This window comes from Notolepis coatsorum, assembly GCF_963971535.1.
Source record: "Notolepis coatsorum genome assembly, chromosome: 3".
NCBI lineage: Eukaryota > Metazoa > Chordata > Actinopteri > Aulopiformes > Paralepididae > Notolepis > Notolepis coatsorum.
Genome location: NC_140167.1, coordinates 50307814 through 50328401, shown reverse-complemented (window position 1 = coordinate 50328401; position 20588 = coordinate 50307814). Strand labels below are relative to the sequence as shown.

The window sequence follows — 20588 nt, the reverse complement described above, 5'->3', positions numbered from 1 at the left end:
TCAAGGCAGTCCTACTATACGGAGCAGATACGTGGAGAACTACAGCTGCAACCATCAGGAAAGTGCAGGTCTTCATTAACAGCTGCCTGCGGAAGATCATCCACATCCGATGGCCAGACACCATCAGCAACTGCGAACTCTGGCAGAGAACAAACCAGCTGCCCGCAGAAGAAGAAATTAAGAAACGCAGATGGCGCTGGATAGGCCACACCCTGCGAAAGCCCGCAAGTACCATCACCAGACAAGCCCTAACATGGAACCCGCAGGGCAAGCGGAAAAGGGGCCGCCGAGAAACACCTGGCGCAGAGACCTGGAGGCAGACACCAAGACCATGAAGATGACCTGGAACCAACTGGAGAGAACAGCTCAAGACAGATGCTTGGAGATCACTTCTTGACGGCCTATGCCCCAGAAGGGGTAGCAGGCGTAAGTAAGTAAGTAAATACCCAAAGTACCCCGAAATACCCCAAAGTATACCCCGAAATACCCCAAAGTACCCCAAAATACCCCAACGTATACCCCAAAATACCCCAAAGTACCCCAAAATACCCCAAAGTACCCCAAAGTATACCCTAAAATACCACAAAGTATCATGAAATACCCCAAAGAACCTCAAAGTTCCCCAAAATACTGGCTCAGCGGTAGAGCAGGTCAACTAATGATCATATGGTCAATGGTTTGAATCCCAGCTCCTTCTGTTCACATGCCGAAGTGTCCTTGGGCAAGACACTGAACCCCAAATTGCTCCCAATGAGTCTGGCTGCCATTGCTCTGTGAGTGCATGTGTGAATTGGTGAAGGAGAGGCAATTATAAAGCTCTTTGTGCAGGTAGGAAAGCGCTATATATGTGCAGTCCATTTCCCATTCCCAAAGTACCACATATTTTCAAAACAAATGTTTATTTTAATATATTATAATCTCCAAATGTAATTAAATCTGTATTGAACACTGAACAAAGAGTATACAAAAATTATTTGATACATTTTTATTTTTTTCAATTGTCAACAATAACAGCACAACATCAACAACAATAATAACAGAACAGTATAACATTTTTGAACAAATTCCAGTAATGACGGAGGAAAAGAGACAACAGTACATGACAACATAACAGGACATTCTAACTGTGTCATTACATTACATTCTGTCACTGTGTCATCGCTATTCAGTGAAGAAGACTTTCCAAGGCTTCCAACCAGAAAACGTGCAAACACTGAAGACAACCATGAAAAAACTAAGACAACAATTAAAGTCAATGACAAAAGGAAGTGTGACCCTGACCTCCAAGACAACATGGTTAACCCATTCGAGGCCAAACCCGAGATAAGTCGGGTTAACTCGCCATGCTCTGGGCGCCAAACCCGAGAAATCTCGGGTTTTAATCGATATTTCTTTGATTCGCTATATCCATTAATTTTTCATCCATCTAGCCTGACGTTATCATTGGGAATGGATCTGAGCTCGCAACAGGCAAATACCGCCGCCTATCGTCTCCCGGATGGTATTGCACATAATTGGAATCCCTCTGGCTGGGGTTGTGCATTAAAAAAAATAAAGTCCGGTCCAGGTTTTCCTTTTCGGGCATGCAGTATCGTTATAACACATTGACTGGGGAGACTGGGAGCAGCATGGATTATGTGTTTTGGATATATAACGTTGGATCAATAAACGTGATCAATATTTGGAATGGCGATCAGGAATTGGATTCATCTTTTTGCAGGACATCAGATGTGAGGTAAGGACTCTATGTTACCAATCTTGGGTTAACACTTTCTTCGCCAGGCTTATGTACATCATTATACCATCCTCTGCCAGCTCTATTTGTCTATGGAGAAGTTCCCCTTCTTTTCAGGGCTATAACTTTTTAAATTGTATTGCTAAATTGACATTACTATGGCCCATTCAACATCAAGTATCTATTGTTCAGGGTGTAGCAACGTTATACCTTTTCATTCACATATTCATACTAAAATACGGTCTAAAGTATAAATATGTTTTTATCGTTTTCTGCAGAACGTGATTTATAGCCCTAAATGCATTATATTGATGATTGTATACAGTTTGATAGCGATCGGCGCAAGATAAAAAATTTCAAATGGACGTGCTTCTAGAAGTTACTACTTATCATCTGATGTTGACCGGATGGGGGGGGGGGTCGTTTATAATTCCGTGGCCAACGTTAGATGATTCATCTAGTGTAGGTGATATGATCATTAGAGCAGTTTGTATCGAACACGGTAAAAAAAAACGCTGAAACTCACCGCAGCTTCCTCGTAGCGTTGGGCGATGAGCGTGGAGCAAAAATATTCCTATTATGGGATGTTGAAATATGCGATCCATCTCCAGGTTGTATAATAGTATATACGTCCAAATCATGTTGTTTATCGATTTATTGGTAACGGATTGCTATCCATTGTGTCTAGCTTGAGTCCCGGGACTATTAGCGAGTGATCGGACCGAATTGGAATGAGCACCAGTTTCCGTTTCCGGTTTGGGTGATCCGCCGATCGGCCACCAGATGGCGCTCTTGAACCGTTGGAGAGTTGAGAGGGGATCAACAGTAGATCTCAAGTCTCCGGGGGAGAAATATGATTGCGATCACAGATTTTTTAAATATTGATCTCAATATTGGCAGAATGAGCATGGCGGGGAATGACGAGTTTAGGCGTCCTTGGCAGAGAAAGTGTTAATCAGATGTTTCTTTCACAGCGATCACAACGTGTCTGTGTGTGTGCGTGCCATTGGCTCCGACCAAGGCACAGATAAGCAATTTTTCAGCCCGCTTCTGTATCGTGCATGAGGACACATATACTATCGATAATCTAGCGTTTATTTGAAAACTATTCATAAATCAGCCGAAAAATTACAACGTGTTTTTTGTATTCCACTAAAGGGCTATTATCGCGTCTTTCTCTGGAATTACTAGAAATCACCAAAACTATACTCATATTCAAAACGGTATAAAACGGAAATGTACCGATGAAAAAACAATACGTTTTGTACATGTTGACTGCAAGCAACTCATTGATAAGTGACGGGTGTATTAGACCCATAGCCATAATTTAAGATATATTCTAAGCACTCGCAAATAAGTCATATCCTTCATTGGATAAAGCACTGGCACTAAAGGGTCACAGCACCCTCTGCTGTTGGCACCGGAAGTGTTAACGTAAACAATTTGAGACAAGATGATGACAACAACTATGATTCACTATTCTCTGAAGACTTTCCCAGGCTTCCAAACAGAAATTGTTGTTGAAAATTGAAAATAAAAAAGATTTGATAAAAATAATTTTTTTATACTGTTTGTTCAGTGTTCAATACAGATGTTATTACATTTGGAGATTATAATATATTAAAATAAACATTTGTTTTGAAAATATGTGGCACTTTGGGAATGGGAAACGGACTGCACATAATATAGCGCTTTCCTACCTGCACAAAGAGCTTTATAATTGCCTCTCCTTCACCAATTCACACATGCACTCACAGAGCAATGGCAGCCAGATGCCTGCTCATTGGGAGCAATTTGGGGTTCAGTGTCTTGCCCAAGGACACTTCGGCATGAGAACAGAAGGAACTGGGATTCAAACCACTGACCAAACCATTGACCATATGATCATTAGTTGACCTGCTCTACCTCTGATTCAGTATTTTGTGATACTTTGTGGTATTTTAGGGTATACTTTGGGATACTTTGAGGTATTTCAGGGTACTTTGGGGTATACTTTGGGGTACTTTGGGGTATACTTTGGGGTATTTTGTGGTACTTTGGGGTATTTTGGGGTACTTTGGGGTATTATCTGGTACTTTGTGGTGATTAGTAGGACCCAGCTGTTCTTCTGAATTCCTGAAAAGTAAACTTTTTGGAGATAAGAGTTTTTTCATCTGACATTCCGTCCGTTACATTTATAGAATGATTCAAGTTGAGTGAAAAGGGAACTCTGATCCTTTTGACCCTTTTTAGTGATGAGATGATCTGTTCCGCTGTTCTCACGCCTCATTCTCAATAGGAAGACCACGCTGGGCTCACTCTTGATTTATTTAGCTCCAAATACTGCTTTCGGTAGGGATTTATGAAAAGCTTTCAAAGGATTACTCTGAATAAGTTGGTCCTCCCTCCTACTATAGTCTATAGTTGAAGTTGTGGCTCTTTATCCAAAGTGATATCAGCTCAATTACTCACAAGCTAAAAGCAGCACATTCATCTTTTTGACAGAGCAGATGTTTTATCGCACCGCAAACGCTCCTTCTCAACGTTCCCCTTCCTAAACTTCCTATATTGATTGTTTTTGTGAGTGCATGCATGCGTTTGCGTGTGGCACGATTCAGTTAATAATAAATAATAATAATAATCTTTTTTTGTATAGCACTTTTCATACAGAAATTGCAGTTCAAAGTGCTTCACAGCAGTAACGAATACAGGCATAAGCGAGCATAAAAAAGATAAAGAGGTAGCAAGGTAAGGTAAATCACAGTTTTTCACATTAGGATCTAACATCCCAATAGGCCTCTCTGTTTACGGTTTTATTCAGTAATACAAATAATAGAATAGAATAGACAGAGTAAAAAAGTACAGTTTAAAAATAGGCAATACTAAAAATAATAAAATAGAATAGACAAAAAAGTGTGATAAAATAGTTCAATAAAATATACAATAACATTTACAACAGAGCATCGCTCATAACACTTAACACTTTCCCGGCCACTTGGATGCGTCTAATATCACTCTAGATGGCCAGCATATCAAAACAGACTTGCATAGTTCGTCAGGCTGTTTGTAGAGCTAAATCTATACTTTATAGTATTGCTATCTGTCCATTTTCATTGTCAATTGAGACCATAAACCGTCCCTTCAAAATGGCTTAAAGAAATAATTTTTTCATCAATACGTTCTCATTTTATAGCGTCTTGAATATAAGTGTTATAAGGGATTTGGTCTAGTATATTTCCTGGAAGGCTGGATAAAGAGCTAATAGCTACTAACGTTATATCCAATGGCATTTCGGTTATACAGAAGCTACAGTTAAAACTCAAAGTGCATATGATCCGAACGATCCTCAACCATGAATGCATGGCATGAAAAGGGGGGGGGGGGGGGGGGGGGGGGGGGGGACGTCGTTTCTGATTATTGATTACCAATAACCGTGTTCGCCTCAGTAGCCACATTCATTGATCGGCTGGTTGAGTATGATAACAAGGCCTGATCAGCGTGTAATTTACGTGAAAAAGATCTTACCGTGAGCCGGTTGGATCCCCCAGACCATTTCCCAGTTATCGATCGCCATCTGGTAGATCGATATGTCCATTGGCTGATGATAAATTCCTTTACTGCACACTGAAATCCGCGATCCAAAACGTATTCCAAGCTACAGGCTGCACATCCAGAATCCAGCTAACTGGAAACTCCATTGAAAGTAAAAAAAAAGAAGGCACCGTTCTGCCACAGGGCACACTGCATTATCGCAACAGCGCCCCTAAGAGGATCTGGCCGGTAATGCACTGTTTCGAATTCAAAGAGTAGGGTACATCTGCAGTGCCGCTCGGCGACCTTCAATAGGTTATTAAAATGGAATAAAAGCCAAAACAACCTTGCCACGGTCATGTCCGTGGTTGGTCCTCAACCGGTGGATTCGAAACACTGATATATACGTTGTTGGGCGGGAATGTGTTAATAGAACAGAGAAATGCATCACTCGTAATACTTTGAGTTTCTTTACAAAGTTCTAATATTATATACAACAGAGCAGTGCATCGCTCTTAACACTTTGAGTTTTCTTTACAAAGTTCAGTTCTAAATTACCTTATAGAACAACAGAGCAGTGCATCGCTCTCAACTTTGAGTTTCTTTACAAAGTTCAGTTTTAAATTACAAACAGAGCAGCGCTCTTAAATTACAGTGCATAAGAGGTAGTGAGATAAAAATTTGCATTGAACTGACACATGAATTTGATAGGAAGTGTATAAAAGTAGGCAGAATAAGAATAGTGCAGGTAAAGTACAATTTGTGTCAGGATATCCCTGATGTTTCATTTAAATACCTGAGCAAAGGGTTTTAAGCTGTCTTTTTTAATATATCTAGCGAGTTGGCTTCCCTGATGTTTTTGGGTAGTTTGTTCCATAGTTTTGGGGTGTAGTTGATAATGGCTGCATCACCGATCCTCTTTTGACTGTTTCTGGCGGCCTCTAGTAGTCCAGCAGCTGACAATCGCAGTGTTCTTGCTGGCCTGTAATTTATTTGTGTTGGCGATGTAGCTAGGTCCCTGTCCATTTAGAGCTTTGTATGTAAGGAGAAGGACCTTGAAGTAAATTCTAAATGTTATTATTATTATTTTTTTTTTAATCTTTTTCCCCCTCCTTTTTTCCGATTTTTCTCCCATCCCACTGTTAGTCGTTATGCCAATTCCCAACCCCCTTCCTGGTTGTTGCGCACCCCCCCTACTGTTGGTCCGGGAGGCCGGAGACTGTCACATGCTTTCCTGGCAGCGCAGATTCTCACCGGGAGAGTGTTTAACGTGTGGAAGGTCACACTACCTTTCTCCAGATCCTACCCACGCTGTGCAGGCGCCCCGACCGAACTGTAGGGGTCGCTGTCCACAACGCCCAGGACCCACCCACGGCTTCCCTCCCCCTAACTCAGCCAAACGAGTTAGTATAGCGATCAGCCCAAGCCAAGGCAATGCTGACTCTCCGGGAGTCGAGACCGCAGCCTCTTGCATTGGTGACAAGCACAATCTCCGCTACGCCACCTGACCGCCCACGTAAATTCTAAATGTTACAGGAAGCTGCTAAGACTGGACTAATGTGCTCTCTCCTTTTGGTTCTGGTTAGCAGTCGGGCTGCAGAGTTTTGGATTAGCTGAAGCCTCTCTGTGGTTTTCTTAGGGAAACCTGTGAAAAGTGCTTTATAGTAGTCTAACCGGCTAGATATGAATGCATGAATTAGCTTCTCAGCATAGTTTTGATTAATAAATGGTCGTACTTTTGCTATGTTTCTGAGATGAAAGAACAGTGTTTTGGTCACTTTGTTAATATGATAATTGAAGTTCAGTTCTGAATCTATGATAACCCAGAGACTTGTGACCTCAGATTTTATCCAAGGGGTTAGTCCTCCCAGGTTCTTTATTAATTTAACCCTTTATCTGCCAGGGATTATTCTGATCTTAATCACCTCTCTGCCACCACTGTAAGTCTATGGAGATGTTCCCCTTCTTTGCAGGGCTATAACTTTTTAAATTGTATTGCTAAATTGACATTACTATGGCCCATTCAACGTCAAGTATCTATCGTTTAGGATGTAGCAACGTTCTACTTTTTCATTCACATATTCATACTAAAATACGGTCTAAAGTATAAATATGTTTTTATTGTTTTCTGCAGCATTCTGTAGAACGTGAGTTATAGCCATACATTTTTTATAAGTCCGTGGCCGACGTTAAATCATTTATGTAGTATGGGCGATATATAGATCAGAGCAGTTTATATGGATAATGATAATCAAACACGCTGAAACTCACCGCAGCTTCCTCGTAGCGTTGGGCGATGCTACTGGAGCAAAAAGATCGTTATTATGGGATGTCGATCTAGTTGGTCCAGTTCCAGGTTGTATAATACTATATACGTCCAAATAACGTTGTTTATTGAGTTAGGGCAACCGATCGATTATCCAGTGTGTCGAGATGGAGCCCCGGGAGCGATAGCGAGTGGCCGGACGAAATATGGGTGAGCACCACTTCCGGCTGCTCACTTCCGGTTTTGGCGATTCGCCGATCGGCCACCAGATGGCGGTCTTGAACCGTTGGAGAGTTGAGAGGAGATCTGCAGCACCCGTCATGTCTCCGTGGGTGAAATATGATTGCCATGACAGATTTTTGAAATATTGATCTCAAAGACGTTCTACGACGTCATTGGCAGATTACGCATGGCGAGGAATGACGTCTTAACACGTCATTGGTGATTAAAGGGTTAACGTTTATTTTTTTGTTTTGGGGCCGATAATTATAATTTCAGTTTTGTTCTCATTTAGTTTCAGGAAGTTCTTACTCATCCATTTATTTATTGCCAATAAGCAGTCGGCAATGGAGTTAATACTGTAGCTGTATCATTTGGTTCATCAGTTAAATCTCTGCATTAATGGGAAGCAAGGCAGGCAGTGTGGCAGAGATGATGTTTTATCATCTCCTCAAACGCACGAGGAACCTCTGTTCATATTTTAATCCTGTGTGCATGTGAGTGATGAGTGATCTGTCGATAAGTATTTAGGATGTGTGTGTTTCCGTCTACAGGAGGAGAAAGCTGAGGGTCTGGTCCAGATAGCCAGCTACAACATAGAGAGTGCAGGAGAGCACAAGAGAAAGAAGTAAGAAACACAAGAATATGTCACACACTGCTTCCAATGTTGCCATACATTTATTAGATTTAGTTCTCAACGTATTAGATACAAGGTCTCCCCACTAGGTCTTTGTCGGGTTCAAACCAACAGTTTTAAAGAACCTCCTGGTCTTAAAGGTCCGTACTGGTATGGTGATAAATCTAATCTATCACAAATCTATCTCCTGGTCACACTAACAAGGACAAAGCCTCGCAAAGAAATCGATGCATGTATTGAACCAGGAAGTCGCTAAGGAAAAAAGTGAGTTTCTCAACGTAAACAAGGAAGTGCACGTGTACGCAGAGAGAAACATGTTTTCTAAGGAGCTGTGTCTTTGTTAGTGCGACCAAGAGATAATATTTGGGTAGATTTAGTCTATATAAATATATGATTTATCAACATAACGTTTGAATAATAAAATGAAAAAAAATTTAACAGCAAAACTTTTTGTTCAGGAAAATGGTCGGGCATGTAATGTAGGCCTAATCTAAAATATGTGCGCTGATTACTGATTATATTTAGACTGGTATGGTCCTTTAAGCACCAATCTTAACCTAATGGCTACTTTTTTTTAACCTTGATCTTCCATGTTCAAAAATCCTGGAGTCATTGGTAAACAACCAACTTAAAACATTCATCACAAAGCACTCTATATTAAACCCACACCAATCTGGTTTTAGAGAAAAACACAGTACAATCTCGGCGGCTACTGTAGTTATAAATGACATTGTATCAGCCCTTGACAAAGGAAAGCATTGTGCTGCCCTGTTTGTAGATTTGTCGAAGGCGTTTGATACTGTTGACCACCTTCTCCTATTACAAAGATTGCAGAGTGTTGGCTTTGATACAGGTGCTTGCAGTTGGTTTCAAAACTATTTAACAGAAAGATTTCAGTGTGTGAAAATGGGAAATGCCCAAACAGAGCTTCTACCCATCACAAAAGGTGTTCCACAGGGATCAATCCTCGGCCCGGTCTTATTTACCATTTATATTAATAATATTGTCTCATCTCTGAGCAGCTGTCAAAGCCACCTTTACGCAGATGACACAGTTCTCTATTGTACTGCTGATTCTGTGCAACTGGCCACTAAATATTTACTCTCCTTTGACGCCCTCCAAGATGCACTTATTAGTCTAAAATTGGTGCTTAATGCCAGTAAAACTAAATTCATGTTGTTTTCCAAAGCTAAAAATATTGTTTATAGTGACTTGCATATATCGACTCTGAACAGTTCTGATATCGAGAGAGTTTCAGAATACAAATACCTTGGTATTTGGATTGATGAAGGACTTACATTTAAATATCATGTGGGCGTTCTCGCCAGTAAATTACGGAAAAAGATTGGCTTTTTGTATAGAAATAGAGCCAACTTCCCTATGATTCGTAGAAAGAGAGTTGTTGAAGCAGTGTTCCTATCTGCTTTGGATTACGGAGATGTGATTTATAGACATGCAGCGGCTTCCACTCTTAAGCCCTTAGACTCTGTTTATCATTCAGCCATTCGATTTATCACCGGTGATAGTTATGTAGTAATGGTGGTACTCACCATTGTATCCTATATAATAAGGTTGGGTGGGCCTCTCTGGCAGAGAGACGTAAGTTGCATTGCAATCTTTTGATTTATAAAGCCATAATTAGAGATTGTCCAAATTATATTAGTTCTTTATTGGAATGGACCACTGGACCCTGTCGTACACGATCCAGTTTTTGGCTTACACTTAGAGTGCCTAGAGTTTGTACTGAACTTGGTAGATCTGCTTTTGGCTTTTTTGCCCCTACATCATGGAATACCCTGCAGGAAACACTGAAACTTGTGTCTATGGGTCGGTTTAGAACCTTAATGACCAATCAGGTCACCACAATATGTAATTGTTTTTAAATTATTACCTCTGTTTTCATTTTTAGCTATTTTATTCTTTTAAAATGATTTAAAAAAATGTGTTAATGTATTTTAAAATGTGCTCTTAATTATTCTGATTGTCTGATGTCTTTATATTTATGAACACACTGTGACACTTGTGTATGTAACATCTCGACGGCACTGTAAATGAGTTTAATTACTCAGTGTATTATCGAGTATAAATAAAGATTGAATGAATGAAAGTGTTTTGCTCCAGCACCTGCTGAAACCTTTTCTTTGGGATGTATATGTGTCTACGTGTTTCACTTGGGATATATGTGTCTACGTGTTTCACTTGGGATGTATATGTGTCTACGTGTTTCACTTGAGATGTATATGTGTCTACGTGTTTGACTTGGGATGTATATGTGTCTACGTGTTTCACTTGGGATGTATGTGTCTACGTGTTTCACTTGGGATGTATATGTGTCTACGTGTTTCACTTGGGATGTATATGTGTCTACGTGTTTGACTTGGGATGTATATGTGTCTACGTGTTTCACTTGAGATGTATATGTGTCTACGTGTTTCACATTGTGTGTGTCTCCTACAGTAAGTCATTGTAGCACAATACAAGGTGGAGCAACTCTCTAGAATAGCATCATGTTCCTTTAGTACCATGAATGATGTGTCTGCTGTTCTGTCCCCTCTAAGTAATTGATGGTTCCATTGTCACCCCCTCCACTCACGTCCGTAACCTTGGCATCATCCTGGACTCCACCCTTTCTTTCCTCCCCCATGTGAACCACATAACCAAATCGGCCTTCTATCACCTCCGGAACATTGCTCGTCTCCGCCCCTCCCTATCACTCTTCGCTGCTGAAATACTGGTTCATGCATTCATATCATCAAGACTAGATTACTGCAACAGCATCCTCTACGGCTCACCAAACACTATTCTCAATAAACTCCAATATGTCCAAAACTCTGCTGCCCGCATGCTCACCTCCACCCGTCGCTCTGATCACATCACCCCTGTCCTCCACGACCTCCACTGGCTTCCAATCAAATACAGGATACAATTTCAAATACTACTCATCACATTTAAAGCCATCAACAACCTTGCCCCTCCCTACCTGTCCGACCTCCTCCACCGTCACATGCCCACCCGTCGCCTTAGGTCTGCAGATGCCAACCTCCTAACACCTCCCACGACCAAGCTCCGGACCTGGGGCGACAGGGCCTTTGCTGCTGCTGCCCCCTCCCTCTGGAATGCCCTCCCCAGCCATATCCGTGATGCAAACACCCTGACATCTTTTAAATCAGCCCTCAAAACTCCCCTTTTCAATCTTGCTTTTGACCTCTAATTCTGTCGGTTTTATTTTATTTTGTCATTTTTGTTCTGTTTTTTTGTTTTGCCATAGTTTGTCTCTCCTGCCCATGTAAAGCGTCTTTGAGCACCTGGAAAAGCGCTATATAAGATAGATGTATTATTATTATTATTATTATTATTATTATTATTATTATTATTATTATTATTATTATTATTATTATTATTATTATTATTATTATTATTATTATTATTATTATTATTATTATTATTATTATTATTATTATTATTATTATTATTATTATTATTATTATTATTATTATTATTATTTATTATTATTATTATTATTAAGTCAATACATGAATTATTTAACAGTGTGTGTGTGTGTGTTTATGTATGTATATATGTGTGTGTGTGTGTGTAGCTGATGGATGTGTTTTAATTAGTCTGAAATGGGTCTCCTGGGACACAGTTCATCATGTTTATGTATGTCTTCTCTCTCTCTCTCTCTGTCTCTGCCTGTCTCTGTGTGTGTGTCTCTCTCTCTCTCTCTCTCTCTCTCTCTCTCTCTCTCTCTGTCTCTGTCTCTGTCTCTGTCTCTATCTTCACTAGTGTGTTCAAAATGTGCCACCAGCGATTCCAGACCTTCATTTTTGCTGCTGACAATGTCACCGACATGAGCAAGTGAGTGATCGATTATAGATGCCTCTCTCTCTCTCTCTCTCTCTCTCTCTCTCTCTCTCTCTCTCTCTCTCTCTCTCTCTCTCTCTCTCTCTCTCTCTCTCTCTCTCTCTCTCTCTCTCTCTCTTTCTCTCTGAAAACATCATTAATGATTTAAGACAGTTAAGGAAACCAGAGCACTGCTCTGATTCCAATGGTGAACCACAGAGGAGCCATTGATGTATTTACTACTTACATAATTGATAATTAGCTCATGTGTCAATAAGTATAATGGAGTGTAAGTGAAGAGAGGCATTCAAGATGAACCATTGATCAGTTGGTTGTGACAGCGGGTGACTTCCTACTGTAAACATCAGAGCTTCTGTCCTATACAGGTGTATGACTTTCCTACCGTATTTAAACAGCATATTACATTTTAAATAATGAATTCACACTAGCCATTAATGAGACTTTTTTAAATGTTTTACTTGGGTTACTAAACCTAGTTAATCCTAACCCTAACCTCATTGGACCTTAACCCTAACCTCACTGGACCTTAACTCTAACCATAACATCACTGGACCCCACACCATTGCACGATATGCAGACCAGTACATGTGTACATCCCGTTTTTTTGTGAATCCCAGTTATTAATATCAAAGGTAGTTCTGCACTGCCCCCTACTGATTAATTTGCAATACTACAGACTCTTCGGCATTTATAAGACATTTATAGAGCCATTTTCTCAGTTCTCTAGTTCTCTAGTTTTATACCCAGAGCAAGCCCCTGTTAATTTCTTATCCTGAAACAAAACATAATTATAGTGATGCTGTACTCTCACCAAGATATATATAATTTTATTTATTTAGAAAATGTCAATCACATATGATGGATTGTGTCACTGCGAATGTGTCTGTTATGCCTGGAAACTGAAACATGAAAAATGTGATTCCTCACAATAATGTTTCCTCAAGATGTGTTGTTGTTGTTGTTGTTGTTGTTGTTGTTGTTGTTGTTGTTGTTGTTGTTGTTGTTGTTGTTGATCAGCAGATGAGGTTGTTGATGTTGTCCTTTTTCTCCAGATGGATAAACTGTCTAATAACAGCCATCCAGAAGCACAAGAAGTTCTACAAAGATCCACCTGACAGTGAAGAGGGTAGGACATTTTAAATAATTCTTTACTCAAGAGTTATACTCATTGTTGAAATTCTACTTTTATAATATAACCCAGGAAGCAGGGCCCTATTCCCCGTACCTGGTTCAACTAAGTCGATCAAAAGTCCCATTATCCAGATTCAATTAACCTGATGTTTGAATCCGCGCTTTTCCTGTTCCTCGAAGGTGGATTCAGTCTCGTTCATTTGAACCAGACTTGAGACTCAGGATAATTGCGCGCGGCCGCCTCAGCTGAAAAGACAGCAGGTGTCGATCGCAGAAATCCTGATTTTCTAACGGCATTGATTGATTGATTGATTTAAAACTTTATTAACAGATTACAGAATGGGTACAATACAGTACGGCTCAATAGCCTCGCCGACAAGTTAAATGCATATCTATAGGTTCATTTTAAGTCCCTCATTACCCCAATAAATCAGATTATATTTCTTTAAATGTGCCTGCTGGCACTAGGCTTAATGGAATGAATAATCAAATGAGATCTTGCTAGCGAAAATAATTTGTTCAACTCTTTCAGAATAAGGATAAAAACAAGCCCAAATAGTATATCTAATTGATACGAATTATATTATGAGGATATCTGTAGGCCTACTGTATGTGCTTATGTATTATGTACTATATAAATATTATACATAGTTCCCAAAGAGAGGCTTGGAGGGAGGCTTGCAGTTACACTATTAATCAGGTTTTAATCTGTTCATCCATACATGCATTGAATTGATTAACCTTCAGTTTATACCAGTGACACCTCATGTTCATCATCAGATAACAGTGCTTGAAATGCATTTTCTCAAATTCATTCATCAAAACGTCAAAGGCTCATTCAATTTATCAAGTCACGTCACGTCATCAAATCCATCAAACAGCGCATCTCCTCATATATTTTAAACCCAGTTACAATATCACAATAACGTGTGACACTGTCACAGTGACAGTGATACAATTAAACACTCCACAGATTCAGATTCCTCATAATTCATATCCACAATCCGCGCATAGACGCTTCAGCTTGAATGAAACACAATCCGGGCGCTCCGTTAAGCAAATACACAGCAAAGAATATGAAACTAATCAGAGCCAAATGCCCGATAGGTTTCATTCATTAAAAATATCCCTGCGGGATTCACATTTGCAATGATCTGTTTAGTCCGTTATTAAAATAACTGTGTGTGTCGCGAGCACCGTATCCGTATAAATATGACGTGCATAATAGGACAACGTAAATTCATAGGCTGAATATGATTTATTATCAGCGTTACTGCAGACCTATTATTTTACATTTCAAACGAAGCACAAAAACATAATTCAGAATGGTATAATGGGATCTAGACTGTGAGAAAAATCCGACGTCGGGGAACGGAAATGTCTGCCTTAAGTCAAGCTATGCTGAAAATTATCCGGCTAACTCAGTTAGCCAGGTACGGGGAACGGGGCCCAGGACATAGAAAATGCATATACAGATATAACAACGTGGACATTCTAAATGGGTCCACGTGTATTTCCTGTTGCAGTGTTTTTCTAATACCATTCATGGTTTCCTTGTAGCTGATAGGACGTACTGTTGGGCCCACGCTGTTCTCCTGGTAATGCAGTTCCACTGAAATGGTCTGCGTGTCTCTAATAGACATCGAGATGTTGTGTTAACTGAACCACTGAACCGATGAATGAATGAATATAGCACTTTTCTAGACACTCAAAAAGCAGTTGACAAGGTGGAGCGGAAATGGCCTCCTCCGCCCACCAGCGTGTAGCACCCAGGCACCAGGCACACGACACACAGTGGCTGAAACACCCACGGCTTAAAGCCATCGTGAGTCCTGGCGCCCTGCCTGTGTAGAGCCACGTAGTCACATCGGCGGTCTTGTGTTTTGTCTGCGTTTGGACAGACTGCTACAGCGAGACGGATTCCGAAGACGAGGGGTCCCCTTCACCGCGCAGAAGAGACAAGGTCTGAACTGTCAAATCACACACAGTACATGACTGTACAGATCACGTATATGTAAATGTGAATAAGGTTCAGATATTCCAGAGGTTCTGCCATACAGCCTGGCAACCTATTACCTATTAAACTCAAACACAATCATGCATTTTCCTTTGGTAGGCCTGCAGTTTTCAAACCACCGTACTGAAAGTTTATTCCAGAGACTGCTAACTTTCAAAACCATTAGACCTACTGACATAACCACCAACATGTGCCACCAAGCGCTGGTGCACATATACATACATACATGCACACACATACACATACACATACACACATACACATACACACATACACATACACATACACATACACACACACATACACGTACACACACTGCACACAACTAATTTACATATCTGTAGATACTATATTTATATCTGTACATAACCATTACCTACTCTTACTAGTTACGCTGTTGGCCAGTATGACTACTGCCTTATTGTCTTTATACCTGTATTACTGTACATATTATATTACAACTCTGTATATACACATCTGATTAGCATTACACCCAGTAGTACAAATGTTATCATTTTATACCCAGTTTAATCACATGTACGTTGTATATTACTATTGCATTTTACTGTTACATTTGCACTCTGGTTGGATGCCAAACTTATTTACCTTGTACTGTACTTGTGCTGTATAATGACAATAGATTTGAACTGAGAAATTTGAATCTAAACACACACACTTGGGTATCACTCTTATCACTGCTATGTGTGTGTGCTTTACCTTAGAAAGTGCAGTCCAACACTCTTCCTCGCCCCAGAGGGAGGAAGAACAAAGTGCCATCAAGTCCTACAACAGGGGGCAGCAGAGGAACAGGTATAGAACACACATAGCTCTCTCTCTGTCTCCCTCTCTCTCTGTCTCTGTCTGTATCTCTCACTCTTTGTCTCTCTCTCTCTTTGTCTCTCTCTCTCTCTGTCTGTATCTCTCTCTCTGTCTCGATCTCTCTCTCTCTGTCTCTGTCGCTCTCTCTGTATCTCTCTCTCTCTCTCTCCCTCTCTATTGTGATGTATCTTTTTAATTGTTTGTGTTGGGTTGGCTAAACAACCGATCAATAATTCAGAATTGTTATATTCTCCTCCTCCCCCTTTCATCAATCAACCCCCACCCGCATCTCTGTCTCCCCCTTGTCCCGCCTGCCCTCATCAAATCATCCTCTCATCCCCCCTTCCATCCATCTCCCCTCCAGGTGTGCCGGTGGACGAGATGGGGCTGCTGTTCAACGGGCTTAAGGAGGGAGGCGTCTCGCTGATTGGCCACGATCAGCCGCAGACACACGACCACTTCAGGAAGTCTTTCATCCGACGCAACAAGAACCCCGTCATCAACGAGAAGGTGCACACGCTCCGTGCCCTGCAAAGCACACTCAAGGTCAGGACCACTCATCCATTACTTGGAACCACAGTGCCTCACTTAACGGCTAGGTTTCACTCCCAAAACATCCCAGTAAGAGGGTCAAGAATGTAATTCTGTACCCAATTCAAGTATCTTCACTATCTTACCACCATAAACGTAGATGTTAGTGATTTGGTGATAGAAATAAATCTTCCTGTTACGGTTAAACAGCATGCTCGGTGAGAACGGCAGGCTCACTCAGCGTCGACGCACTAAGAACCTGTCATTATTCATGACATGATACCTAAGGGCCCAACTGAGGAGTCAAACAAGACCATGTTGCCTGGAGTCGTGTGTATTCTCTCCATTACCATTTGTGACAGAAATCAATAACAAAAAAACCCAAACTGAAATAAGGTAACCTCTTTTGAAGTGGAAATGCTCATGTCTGAGTGATTGAACATCAATACGGAACAGTAATTTCTCTGAGTCATTGTGCTCGGTGTGAATGAATGCTGACGGCTAATGTTGTCCCCTGTTGTCTCGTAGGCTAAAGAGGCCGAGCTGCAGCTGATCAACAAGATCCTGGACGACTCCAACCTGACGGCTCCAAAGTTCCGCCTGTGGAAGGAGAACAACGAGGAGCTGTGTCTGGAGATCGAGAAGCCGGTCCCTTCGAGGGACAAGGCGGGCGCGGCTCAGGAGGCGACGCCCACCGGGACGGAGACGGGCGCGGCGGAGACGGTGGTTGCCGCCGCGGGGATGGAAGGCGCGTGCAGGCTGAGCCTCAGCGACGGGGAGCAGCTGGTCGACGCGGAACCGGCCGACGTCCTCCTGGAGATCGTGCCCGATTCCCCGCCGGCGGAACCCTCTCCGGTGTTAGAACTGTCTCTGGGTTCCCTGAGGGATTCCATAAATAGACAGCTGACCGAGATGGCAAGCGAGACGACAAGCGCAGAAGCCACAGAGAGCTACTTCTACATATGAGACTGTGCTCCGGCTGATGGGCTGGGAAGGTCATGCCACTGGAAAATGACCTTGTGTCGTTGGAAAAAAGTCAAATAAATGGATGACATTTGTGATGCGATATAGTGTGAAAGATGTTTGTTCCCCACACTCTGCACTCTGTTGTGAATGTGTTGGAAAGGATGAGTCAAGTTACATCAGGTCAGGCCTGCGTGTTGTTTTTCATAGGTATCAGAATGGTTGGGCTATAGTCTAATCATGACCCAGACCTCCTGCTTTGATCACAACATTGTTAAGTGATTCAAGAATTTAAGTGTGTTTTCTACCACAGCAGAAAGAACAATTATTTTAAGTGTTGTTCTATGTTCATAGATACAGTATATATTTATGGGATTCTAAGGTTGTCTTACTCTTCTAAAGGAAAAAGAAAAGAAAAAAATAGAGAGAATTTTCTGTATCAAATCTTTTTATTTCTTTGTATTATATATCTTGTGTAAATACAATTTTAATCCTTGTACCACAAACGTAAGTTTGTTTTATTGACTACCTTATTAAAGGTATACTTTTAATCTAAAAAAAGATGTTGATGTCAGAAGTTTGTTCGAGGAACAATGTATTAACACCATGTTGGTGAAATCAAAATCATCCTTCCCTTTTTACTTACACCACGTTCCTCAATAGCCCTTTGCATTATAATTTAAATGTGTCACCCTCCTTTTGCAAATTAATACGGGAGAGCTGCGCGGCAGTTCGTTGCCAAGCTTCGTGACAGGTAATTATTGGTCCATATTACTCAAGTATGCCGCAAATGCAGTATAGAACAATAGCGTGACTTAACGTATGCATGGATGAGGATTTATGCTCGAATGCCTGATGGTATCAGTTGCACAGGAAGGCCTGCCTTTTTGTGAGGGTAATACTGGTGAATAAAGAAAAGGCAGCGTGATGATCTTAATTCAAAATGTGTCATGATGTCGTCTGCGTGGTGAGAAAGGCTCATCTGTTTGTCTGAGTAGGGAACGTATAGAGAGTATATGATCACATTCTAAGTCCTTGTTTTGTTTATTTCCCACGCAGCTCGAGAGAGAGCATTATGTTTGTGTGGATATGTCCACATGGGGTTTAATCTATTGTGTGTGTGTGTGTGTCCATACAAATGCAGCTTGTCGAGGTTTCTCCCTCTGCATGAGTTCTGTTGTACAAGACTGTTGGAATAAATGGCCATGGAAATCATTAAATTCAAATCCACTTTTCTTTCTGGGATATCTTAATGTCCAGATCCATGAAAGTTGTGCCTTGCTTTCAAACCAATTTCGTTTGTACTTTTTCACTACATGCACATTATATATATTTTTTTGTATTTTTTCTTTTTATTATTATTTAAACATAACATAAAATTAGACACACAAGCATTAACAGTAAACATCCAATGTAAATCACCATTTGAATCAATATAAATGTAGTTTACGAGATATATACCTAATACTTGCTATCTAATACAATACATACATATCCTCTTGCTCGCTCTCCCCCCCCGGACCCCCACTTGGATAATCCATCCATTTTCATTCGTTTCTAACTAGGCACTACAATTCATATGCTAGCTTTTATTCTCTCCACCACTTCTAACCAGATTGCAATGTTGGTTTCACTGACACCTAAAATTCTTGCTGTAGATATTTCTAGATAAATCACATCGAGATAGGTAAGAAGTTAAGAACCCATACCTTCCGGCACATTTTATCCGGTTGAATCCATCGTGATGCTATCAGCTTTTTAGCAGCTGTGAGACCGGATAAAACTAGTCTCTTTAGCTGTATAGGGGCTGCAAACTGAAAAACATCATTCAACAGCAATACAGAGGGATGTACAGAAATAAGAATTCTGATAATTGCTGGGACACTTCTTCCCAGAATATCTTAACCGGTGGGCAATCCCAATACATGTGCATAAATGTACCCTCATCTCCATTTGTACATAAGGAACATAGGGAATCTTGTTTAAGTCCCATTCTGTTCAATCTTATAGGAGTCAGGTATGTCCTATGAATATAATTAAGATTAATTTGTTGATGGTCCGGGTTGCGTGACGCAATTCGAATTTTTGCCCAGACTTCTTGCCAATCAAAATCTATTTCCAAGTCTGGTATATCCCTCCTCCAGACTGAGTCTAGGGGAAGGATTCCATACGAAGACGTTAGTAAGTGATGATAAAAATCAGATACGAAGCCTCTCGATGTCTCTCTTTCATAGAAGAATTTGTGATATCTGTGGTGCTCAATTGGTATCCTTAATGGGACTCCATGAGCCTTCAAACAATCCAATAACTGTGCGTAAAAATAATATGTGGAACTGGTGAGGTTAAATTTGTTATGTATATCTTGATAGCTACAAAAAAAAAACGTTTGTTGAAAACATCTCCCAATGTGTGTATGCCCTGCTTTTCCCATTTGGGGTATCTGATAGGTCGTTTTCCAATAAGGAGTGCATTGTTATTGAATAGGGGAGTATGGCTATGCCATTTATGTTGGTTAGAATATTTTTTTTGTGTTTCACGCCATATCCGGATCACATGTGTAATAAGGGCCAAATTTCAATTCACATTGCTTAATTGATAATATGGTGTATACTATGTCCTGCAGTCTATGTGGTGCTACTATATTTTCTTCTAAGTTTCTCCAGGATACAGATGCTTGGGAGTCAAACCAGGTTGTCAGTGGTCTTAAAGAGTACGCTTTGAAATAGTGGTAAAAGTCTGGAAATGCTAAACCTCCGTCGGCTTTGTTTCTCTGTGCGGTGGTGCACATTATTTTCTGAACAACGTTTTCTCTACCAAATAAACTGGGGCTGTAGATTAAATGTGTGAAAGAGCAGTAATGTGCACTCTAGTCTTGGACATTCAAAAACACAACTCT

The 20588-nt window shown here is 40.7% G+C and overlaps 1 protein-coding gene across 2 annotated transcripts in view; it reads left to right on the top strand.

Annotated features, from left to right (window-relative positions):
- Window positions 1-18913, top strand: part of cnksr1 (connector enhancer of kinase suppressor of Ras 1) — a 71823-nt gene extending 52910 nt beyond the window's left edge. For both annotated transcript variants that reach the window (XM_084310262.1, XM_084310261.1), the window contains exons 15-21: window positions 8285-8358; window positions 12154-12225; window positions 13284-13357; window positions 15264-15325; window positions 16102-16189; window positions 16563-16744; window positions 17258-18913. In XM_084310262.1, coding sequence (XP_084166388.1) covers window positions 8285-8358; window positions 12154-12225; window positions 13284-13357; window positions 15264-15325; window positions 16102-16189; window positions 16563-16744; window positions 17258-17695 — 990 coding nt within the window. In that variant the 3' untranslated portion in view covers window positions 17696-18913. The remainder of the gene's footprint in view (window positions 1-8284; window positions 8359-12153; window positions 12226-13283; window positions 13358-15263; window positions 15326-16101; window positions 16190-16562; window positions 16745-17257) is intronic.
- Window positions 18914-20588: the final 1675 nt, after the last annotated feature.